Source organism: Phalaenopsis equestris, unplaced genomic scaffold (genome assembly GCF_001263595.1).
Source record: "Phalaenopsis equestris unplaced genomic scaffold, ASM126359v1 Scaffold000873, whole genome shotgun sequence".
NCBI classification, from domain to species: Eukaryota; Viridiplantae; Streptophyta; class Magnoliopsida; order Asparagales; family Orchidaceae; genus Phalaenopsis; species Phalaenopsis equestris.
Window position 1 is genome coordinate 780,225 of NW_018165313.1, and position 11,019 is coordinate 791,243.

The following is an 11,019-nucleotide window of genomic DNA, read 5'->3' on the forward strand; positions in this document are numbered from 1 at the left end:
CATCCAAATAAGTTCATCACAAATAAAAATCAAGCCATCAAAAAAATATGCATATCTTTTAGTAAAGATTATTATAATTAGTTGGTCTACAATATTATTGCACATATTCAAATAAATTAATAAATTAAAATTATAAATCAAACAATTCTTAAAAGATTAAAAATGTTGTTTAAAAAAGTTGAGGGCATTAGAATTGATGTGTCATCAATAAAGTTTTATCACCAAGCACAAATCTCGATGCATTTTGAACCTAAAATATTATTAATTCAAATTTAGGATTATTTGAGCCTAAATTTTAGCAAATTTGTAGTCAAACTGTGTCTCAATATGATAAACCCAATAACAATGAAAGTGATCCAATCAGAGTTTAAATGACCCTAGATCGAATTGTTAAAGCCTTTGGTTCATCAATTATAAGGTCAATCGATCTTAAAATTTAGTATGTTTATAGTCAAATGGAGCATTTCGATGAGAAAAATCCAATAAGTCTAATATCATTTAATTCTGTTGTCATTAAGATGTTTAAATTTTGAAAAAATTACCTGTAATTAAGAAAATCAATGTGGACCATCCGATGAAGTATTTAAGGAGATTCACCAAATTTATCAAAATGTCATTCTCAAAAACTATAAGCAGCACTTATAGTCCAAATTACATTTATACATCTATAATTTTTGGGTTCTTACAAAGCAATTACGATTTCAAAATCATATTTTAATAAGAGCTTCCCTAATTCAGGTGAACAGTGGGTTTTTGTACTCTTGATTATATAGTGGATTATTTTAATTGGGTCATACCTCATGAATTTTTTTTCTTTTCTAGTGTTTTTCACTCTCTTTACTTTTCGTTTGTCTGTGTGTGTTGGATCTTCGTACAACACTTAGACATTAAGTTATCACTGTACCTCCATGATTTTCTTAGCACACAATAAGGCCATAGAGTTTTCCAATGAGTTATGAGCCTATTGCACTGCATCAAGGGTACTAATAGAAAAAACACTCTATAATTGACTTATTTTTTGATCTAGAAGTTTTTATTCTCATTGATATTATTGCTTAAGCTCCAAAGTATAAACTATTAATATTAGTAGTAAATAGAGCAAGTTTTGCCATCATATAGATCTCCTTTCAAACTCACGTGAAGTAGCCTCAATCAAAAGGGCATCAAATGGCCTTTCAACTTAATGGTGAGACATTCACTTATCTCTAATAGATATATGATTTGTCACAACCTTGAAGGTACTTAAAAGAGACAAAAACTTATGTGGTGTTACCGTGTTCAAGTCAGAGAATCTAAATTGATTCTATAAAAGAGACTTCCATGAGAATCACATAAATGAGTCCATTTTCTTAATAAGTACATTAATGTAATGTTGCTCCAAATTCATTAAGGAAAGTAATCAATACGATGAAGGCTACTATAAACTTACATAAAAAATTAAGATAGGCTAATATTGCATACTATAAAAATCTGAATCAGTTGACAACTAAGAAAATGAAAGATTTGTTAGTAAGGTTATCTTGTAGAAATAATACAACATGTTCATTAAAAATGTGCTCTATGAGGTATGCTAGTACCATAGTCGGCAAATCCTTAAAAAAAAATACAATAGCAATGGTAGATGTAATATCACAAAATACCATTAATTTGGATAATGTTCTTAAAATATCATCTTATGAAAGAGATGATCAAGATTATTTTGGCATTCGAGTTTCAATAGGAGGTATTAGCTTTTTTTTCTCATTTTTATTTAAAATATAAATAATTAGAATATAAATATGTTTATAAAGATTTCAGGAAGCTCAAGTACATGAAATACAAATGATCACCACAACAAAATTCTTTTGATGGTAGAAATCAATAACCATCATCGACTCCACAATGTTTAAAAAAAATCTAAGTGCAAAAAAATTTGAAGAAAATGAAATTTAAAAAATATATATATAAAGTGTAAACATTGCCTCCATAAAAAACCTAAACTAATGTAAAGATATTTGATAAATTATAATAAATTCATAAAGAGTACTAATTCAGGAATAAAGTTTAGTTTGATAATCTTGGTAGAAGGCCCTAAAGCCATCAAAAGTGAAAGTAATTTACTTATGCGAAAATGTGGAGCTTATAAAAAGAAGTGGATGAAGAATAACAAGAATTTTGAATGATGAAAATGTTATTATTAAAGTTTTGGGGGTTAAAATATTATTTATTAAAATATGGGTCAGATATATAAGTATATATAATTTACTTGATATCTATGTAAAATTTTCTTTTAATTATCATTATTCTTCCATTTTCTTTCTTCTTGTTTCCCAAATTTGGACTTTTTGACGTGATATGATTAATTTCTAATTTGTTCATCTAATTTGATGCGTGCTAGAAAATTCGTGGTTGTAGACTAATGAATTTTCGTCTTAGCATTGCACGAGAGTTCAACACACAGATAAAAGAAAACAAGCAAGCAAAATGAGACACCTCGACTTTTACGTGGAAAACTCTTGAAAGAGAGAAAAACCACCAGGTCTAGCCCAATTAAAACAATACACTATGAATGATGATTACATGCGTGCACTATTCTCCTAAATTAGAAAATATATAATTACAAAATTGTATAATTATAATATGGCTGCACTTCTTGGTGTCAGCAGGTTGCAAGGGTCTTTTTTAATTGTTGTCGAAGTAGTAATTTATCGTGAGTTTTATAAATGATTGCTCCAGTAGCGTTGCTTGGTCAGATAAACCATAATAAACAGTTGCAGGAGTTGTGGACCACATAGGCTGTAGTGACAGTATGAATGATGTACGTAGGTCGCAGGGGCCGGAGTCGGGAGTTGTACGAGCTGTGAACCTCGTAGGTCGTAGGGACGAGTATGAATGACGTTATAGGCTGCGGGGTCGGAGTTGTGAACTGCATAAGTTGATGACCACATAGCTCACTAGAGCGAGTATGAATGACGTTCGTAGGCCGTGGAGGTCGAAGCCAGGAGCTGCATGAACTGATGACCACATAGGTCGTTGTTGACACATGGATTGTAATGGCGTGCTCTTGTCTCACATACGAGAAATTTTTACTAGATTTTCCAAGTTATAATATTGATTGATTGTGTGTTGGTCGATAGTGGTCGACCACGGTCGGCAGCAGTCGGCGGAGGTCGACGACAAACTACGATGGTCGAAGACTGTCTGCGATGGTCGAAGGCGGTCGTTGGTGATCGACGGCGGCTGGTGGTGATCGTCAGCGGTCGTCAGTGATCGACGACGGGTGCGATGAACAACGTTGGTTGACAGTTATACTGAGTTGCAGCTCCTCCGCAAGGCCTTAGGTTCTCTCTATAGAGTTCATCTCCCTCTCATGTGAGGGGTGAGAGTCTATTTATAGTGTTCTGGATACAATTAATGCATGAATATGTATAATTTTGACTGAATGGTACAGATAGCTTCCTTCAATTTGACGGTGTTTAATGAACATTGGATATGTCCTAATGATGTCAGATTTGAGTGATATTGAGCTTATTGGATTTGTCTTGTTGAGACGCTCGATTCGACTATAAACTTGCTAAATTTGTTAATTGTTTGTTCTTCCAAATGTGTCCGAAAATCTTCTAAGAATGGTTTAATGACTTGATCTGGGTTTCATTTGACTCAGATTGGGTTGACTTTTATATAATTAGATTCGTCTCATCGAGCCGATCAGTTTGATTATAAGTTTATTAAAATCGGAGTTATGAATACATTTTTATCAAGGCTCAAACATCTCTTACTCTAAAATAATATCTTGAAATCCATCACGTCTCAAGATTCGTGTTGCTTATCTAATCTTCATAAAATATTGGGCCCTGGGCTTTCATCAATCCCCAACCCCAAAAAATTAAAAATAATAATAATAATAATAATGTAATTAATGGCAGAAAAAACATCGCCTCCCAGAGTATTCAGCCGATAACACTTCGCAGGCATCACAACCAACCAGACACTGCAACGTCTACGGCTCAGATTTCATAGCCTGTCCCCCTTTGCTTCGCGATTAAGCTAATACGCCGAAAACACTGATGTCACTCCTCACTTCAGCCCCCGAAGCCATCTGAAATGCTAAATCCCACCCGCCACGGCACCCAGCTCAACGGGAACAGGTCCTGCCCTCACAGCCCACCGCGTCATTCCCTACTCCACTCAGTAGACCCCACACCCTCCCCGCAACTCTCTTTAAATACCCCCCCACTCCTCCTCCTTTCTTCCCTTTTCTCCCTCTGCTCTCTCTCGCTCTCTAATTTTCCTAAAACCTAATTTTGTTTTGGTGCCCACACTTCCTAATAATTACACTCCGTCCCCCCCCCCTGGCCCAGACCGGTCCACCCAATGGAATTCCTCGCGGCCCTGGAGGGATGGGAGCCTCGACCGGCTGTCAAGCCGGACCCGTTCGGCCCGGCCAAGACCCCCGAAGAAGAGCGGCGGTTGAGGCGGATGATATCGAACCGGTTGTCCGCTCGACGATCGAGGATGCGGAAACAGCGACACCTCGAGGACCTACGGACTCATCTGAACCGACTCAAGTCGGAGAACCGGGATTTATCGAACCGGCTCGGAGCCGTGGTTCACTACTCCCTTCTCTTGCGCGGCGAGAACGACCGGCTCCTCTCCGAGGCGGTCGCTCTGTACAACCGGCTCACGGAATTCGAACATGTCATCCGTTTCCGGCAGTTTCAGCGGCTGAGTTCACTCGCGACGGCCGCCGTCTGCGGTGGTTTCGGCCCAAGCGCCGCCGCCGGAGAGCCCAATTTCTCCTCCTTAATCGTATAAAGAATAAGCTAAGCTAATCAGCACTTGAACCCAAAAAAGCCCGCTTTTTTATAATTTCATAAAAGAGGAGGCCGTAAAATACAGTCTTATCGTGTTCAGTTGAAGCTTTTGAGAAGGAGGTTTATTATGTAAAAAGGGGAATACTAGGTAGTTTTTAATAAGTTTGAGAATGAAAGGCTATAAATTGAATTGCTGATGGCGGCGTTTGATTTCTTATAATATGAAAATTCTGTCAATTACTACAAGTTGGAGCAAGACAAGAGGACGCAGTTTTGCATTACTTGTGAGGCCAAATTGATGCGCCTAATAACAACAAAATCAAACTAACAAGTCCTTGGTGGATGACATGATCGTCTGATGGTTTAACATTTACGTATTTACACATGCCACAGATGTGATGGTAAACGTTGTTATTCTTATGCAGATGAAATGACGATAAAACAAAAAATTCTTTACATGTTGTCACATGAAGCCGCCAGTGATGACCGATGAGATTCGTAGCCATAAATTTAAAAAAAAAAAAGTTGAAAAAGGACTAAAATTTATGACAAGGTTTTCAATATCTGATTAGATTCTGAATGGAGGAACAGCATTCCACGTGATGATATCGGCCATTCATTCCATGTCTCACCGAGAAAGCCGCCCAAAAGATTGTTTTTATTTTTCTTATAAGGAAAAAGCCGAACCCAATTTTATTTATATAAAAATTAAAAAGTACAAATATAGATGATCTCACAACTCAGCACCATATAAAGAATAAATAAACACACAAACCAACAATTATAAACAAATTATAGCAAGAAGGTAAGTACAAAACCAAACAATCAAAGCACAGAACTATAAATATCATGAGCTAACATCACTCAACTATATCAACTCAAAGCACAAAAAATTGTAAGCAATAAATCCAGAAGCTCGGGATCTCCAATATAGCATAATGACCACTCTACCTAGAATCAACAGCAAATCTAAGAGATTAGACCACCACAATCATCACCAAATAAGCTCCACTATTCAAAAATCAAACCTTTTTGTGAAAAAACAAGTAAGAAAGCTAGAAGAGGGGCCAAATTAGACATTCCCCAAATAAATCCAAAATGAAAGATGAGATAAGTATAGTAAAATCACAATTCACTTAATCATCACAATGAAGAGATGAAAATAATATATGCACACAATCAGTAAAATTTATTTCACGTAATAATTAATGTAAAAAAAATTGAAGGTATGGTTGAATTTTAATTTTAAGTTAGAAATCATCACAACTCAATCAAATCCAAACTTTCAAGGATAAATTAAATATAAATTTGTTCTTATCTACAAAGAAATAACAAGAACTAAAATCAATAGTAGAAAAATAAGAAAATAGTAAATTGAATTTACATAAAAAATTTGTCAGCATGAATCTTGAGGAGATCTGATGCTCCATAACAGAAAAGGTAAGTCAAAGGAGTGCCCTCTGGTAGAAGACCCGGAGGCCCAGTTGTCCGACCAAATGTAACAAAGCCAAGACCAACTATATTATAAAAACCATCGAACAACCCAGAAAACGAGTGACTCGACCAAAAATGATGCAAAGGATAATCTAAGCCAATCACCACGATGAAACTGACCCAGGAGAAGAGCTAAACCCACGGGTCTTACTGTTATCTGAGAGACATCTACTCGTTTCCCAAAATACTATCATGAGTCGATAAGAGAAGTTTTAGGCTTCTCTCATGATATCTTTGTCTAAGGGCGACAATATATTTTGCTATATTGATTCACCCTTTACCCGTAACCTAGTTTTGCTATGCCAACAATAGTTCCTCATCAGGGATTGAGGGTATACACCTGGACCCAACTAACCAATTTACAAAACATAACCGATCAGATCAACGCCTGTAAAAATAGTTGACCAATAAAGTCTACTGAACCTTGCCAGTTAGCAGTGTTTATCAACGCCTCATTTGCCCCATTCAACCAAGCATTTACCAAGGCCTCATTAGTCTAGCCGATCGATAAGATCTATTAAGGCCTACCCAACTGAATCAAAGTGTAGTCAGGCTACGGGCCACATATATGACATACATAAAATAACTTGTACAACCCCCATTAAAGCGGAGCCATAAATGTAACTTCACATATTATTCCCCCCCCCCCAAATTCACTATAAATAGAGGATCATTTCATGAATAAAAGGTTACACATTCGTTATGCATTACTTTTCATTCCATGTGCATTTCCCTCTTTGTATCTCTCTGCCTCTCTCTCTCTCTCTCTCTCTCTCTCTCTCTCTCTCTCTCTCTCTCTCTCTCTCTCTCTCTCTCTCTCTCTCTCTCTCTCTCTCTCTCTCTCTTTTTCTCCTATGCTTTATTTCTTAGGTGTGATTCACGAACAAACTCAAATTCAATACCAAGAAACATTCATCAAGAATAATATCACAATAAATTAAATTAAAAAAAGGAAAAGAATTAAAGAAAAAAAAACGCAATCTTAACAAAATCAAACATACCAAAACTAAAAAAAAAAAGATCCAAGAACTTAAAAACAAAATAAAAAATGATAAGACATATAAGTATATGATTTTAACAAGTAAATAAGTGAAGGCAAAAGCTTATCAACCAAAGCAGACCAAAAGAAAGAATCTCCCAACCAAATCAAGTTAACAACAATTTTTTTTTTCATTGCTTTTTCCCTTATGAGTGTGTGTGTGTGTGTGGAGAGCGAGGGAGAGCAAAAGTCCCTCTCGTTTCTTTTTCTTCTCCCCGCCAAAACTAAAAATAAAAAATCCAAGAACTCAAAAACAAAATAAAAAAAATTATAAGACTTATATGTATCTGATTTTATCAAGTAAGTAAGTGAAGGCAAAAGAGAATCAACCAAAGCAAACCAAAAAAGAACCTCCCAACCAAATCAAGTCCACACAATTTTTTTCTCGTGGTCTCTTTCTCCCCACCCAAACCTTGCAACTCAAGGAATCTCCGACATATCACACTTCTTCGATTGATCAGAGAGGAGAATTCAATACATTTCTTAAGCATCGGAGAGGAGAATTCAATACATTTCTTACGCTTTCATCTCAAGATTTTGGCCAATCTCTCCCTTTCTATAACATCTCTTCCACAGTACTAGATCTTTCAATAGACTGTATGTACTTGTGAACGATACAAGACTCTACGTCCTAAAAATATTCCACAACTACATTTTCATTTATTTGTATTATATGCAACACTTGATATTTACAAGTTATTGAATGATTCAAATGAAATAACGTATCACATAACAAGATAAAATTAAAAACACATTCCTTCACTTGAGACGGTTTCTATTGATAGCTTATCTAAGAAGAAAGAGAGTTATATATATTAAAAAAAAATCAATAAAGTAAAACCAAATAACATGCGGCTCAGCTTAGAACATGGATATCTTGAATCCACTTTAAATTCCATACAAGATACTCTATGTTCCTTTACTTTTGTAAAGAAAGATTAAGGCATCCCCTATTAAGATATTTATTATTATAATAATGAAATAAAGCAAGGAAAAGAAGAGGGCTATCATATAAGTTCATCGACTACTCATGCTTTAATGGACATGGAGAAATCAGAATAGCTAGCCAATATTTGTTTTAATTCATAAGTTTTCATAAATGTATGAAACAAGAAATGAAAAGGCATTACATGTAATTGTTTGGATAGATATGTAAAGCTATTCCATTTGATTGATGTAATACGACTAAAAAACTTTGTGTGTGATCAGATTAAAGGAAATGAGATAAAACTTTGTTGATTGTACATCATATATAAGGGACATGGAAGATGGTTTTGTATGTATGATTTTCTTCACATCCTATGCATCTCATATTAGATGGTGAAAAAAAAATATATATTGAAATACTAAAAGCCACTTTGGGATCATTTTGTTTTTATTTTTAAAACATATTTATTTTTATAATATAATTTAAAAAAATACATCAATCAACTCAACTTTTAAATTATTAGAAAAATAGATATTTTTAGTTCCTTTAAAAATATCTTATTTTAATACAAAACATTAACAAAATAAATTAAAAAATAAATAAAAATGATCTTAAATGGCCCCAAAGTGATTAGCCCTTAGGATCAGACTTGTATTTGTTGCATGTTAGAAATTGTGTCGATAACGTTTTAAGAGAATAATCACATTTTCTATGAATGATGATCATCACATAATGATGAAAATAAATGAAATGAGCACTTATGATAATTTAAATTTTTATAAAAAATAATAATCAAATCCTAACATAATTAGAACAAAATCCACTAATAACAATCTTGACTTATAAACGGATAACCCTCTCTAAAATTAGCAAGTTGCTATTATAATATAATCAAAAGTTTGGATTACCAAAAAATATTTCACAAGGTGGCCACTTGAGGAAGTTGTTAGTCTAGTTGAAGATGTGAGAAATTAATACACTGATATAGGGGACATAAAAAATATTCATTGAGATAATAAAAAAATACTAGAGTTGGTCCTCCTTAAGCTAGAGATGTCATGCAATGAAATAAGTTGGCATGACTACATTGAAATGTAATGAAAATGATCTAAAACATTAATGATAGTTCTCTTTCTAGAGGTATGAAAGATCTAAAGATAAAAATAAATTAGAGAAGAAATGTAACGAAGGTGATTAAAGGCAATTATGATAGTTTTTTGTTTGAGTAAAATTATGAGGATTCTTGGTAAGAAGGTGGAGTTGACATATCCTAGAGTAGATGAAGTAAACTAAAAACCAAGGCTGTAAAAGTTACTAAGGGCATTTAGGATAACATTTCTTTTAAAGACGATGATGAATAAATTAAAGACAATAAAGGAGAAGGCACAAGAAGGTTAACAAGGCTAATTGAGATATTCATGATGGTTATCCTTCAAGAGGTGGACATAAAATGAGGGTTTATAGAAGTCATAGGTATTCCAAAAGACTAAAAAATGTTTATGGAACAAAATACTACAAAACGAGTGTCTCATCAATGCGGGAGCGACTCTCGTATTGTCAGGGTGTGAAGCTGGATCACGTCTTGAACACAAGAAGTCCTACGTAAGTTGGGAGCGACTGCTCTATCTTGACAGACTTGTTCCATGCTTTTTCCCTTCTAAGGTGTCATTCGGTCTTGCAGGTCACTCATAGCTATCCTCTTATTATATATTTATTTGTGTATGAGTCTAGAGAAGTTTTTCATGTGTTTCATATTAAGATAACCACCGACATCTCTTCTTCCCTTTAAGAGTTATATTATAGGATTCCATGTTGTGATTATCTTTTCCATTCTTTGTCGCATCATCCCCATGTCTCTCTCAGCAGCCCCCCCTTACTGCAATCGCCCCTGAATGACCACATACTACTAGTTTCCCTGTAATTTGCCCATTCCATCCAACTAACTTCACTATCACCACCCCAAATAACCATCCTCTTACTGTCTCGCTGTCCCTTTCATTCCTGGTTGCTACAATTGTCATTTTACCTCACTTTGGTCCCCTAGAAACAATTATTTCCTGCTATTCTAAACTCCCCTTTTGTTACTGCAATTTAGAATAGCTCATATCCTATTGTTTGGCTGACGTTCGACCCATCACCCTTTTTGCCACCACCTAGGACACCCCATCTTCTCAATGTTCCGACACTTTCTTTCTTCCCTTTGGCTGCCACCCTACCTTCACCCATATATTATGCTTTGTTACCTTTCCAGATGTCTAAACTCTTGCCAATCACCACCCTTATCCCTGAGATCCACCATTGTTTGAGTTAGTATTGCGGACAAGATTGTTATTGGACAGCGAGACAGGCATTCATAGGAGCATCAACAAGATTAATATTGGATTTCTAAAAGGGCCAAAATTTTGAGGAGCTGATATGAGACACATGACAAATTCATATAAGAAGAAATTAAAATATGCAAATGTATCCATAACCTATCTTCTGAGTTACCCCTATTAAGGGTGATCTAACATATCAAAAGATGAGAAGCTTTTGGGCGACATTTGGAAGACCATATAGAGTTATTTGGATTGTACAATCAATTCAGCAGTGTACCCACTAACAAATGGTCAGACGGAGGGATTACCTGTAGTATTGTACATTTCCTTTGAAGTTTAGTGGGAAGGAAAAATCTACACTGGGATCCAACCCTTTTAAAGAAGACGAAGAAGGAGTACTTTTTGAGTGGTTATGCTTCAGTGTGGCCCAGTTTGGTCATTCCATAC

At 35.1% G+C, this 11,019-nt stretch overlaps 1 protein-coding gene across 1 annotated transcript; it reads left to right on the top strand.

Annotated features, from left to right (window-relative positions):
- Window positions 1–4,219: 4,219 nt before the first annotated feature.
- On the top strand, window positions 4,220–5,284 carry LOC110032007 (bZIP transcription factor 2-like). Its single transcript, XM_020735504.1, has one exon. The coding sequence runs from the start codon at window positions 4,354–4,356 to the stop codon at window positions 4,792–4,794; it is 441 nt and encodes a 146-aa protein (XP_020591163.1). The 5' UTR covers window positions 4,220–4,353; the 3' UTR covers window positions 4,795–5,284.
- Window positions 5,285–11,019: the final 5,735 nt, after the last annotated feature.

Bases quoted from the DNA above. Each gene is read 5' to 3' on its own strand.
- LOC110032007 (XM_020735504.1), top strand. From the start codon at position 4,354: ATGGAATTCCTCGCGGCCCTGGAGGGATGGGAGCCTCGACCGGCTGTC.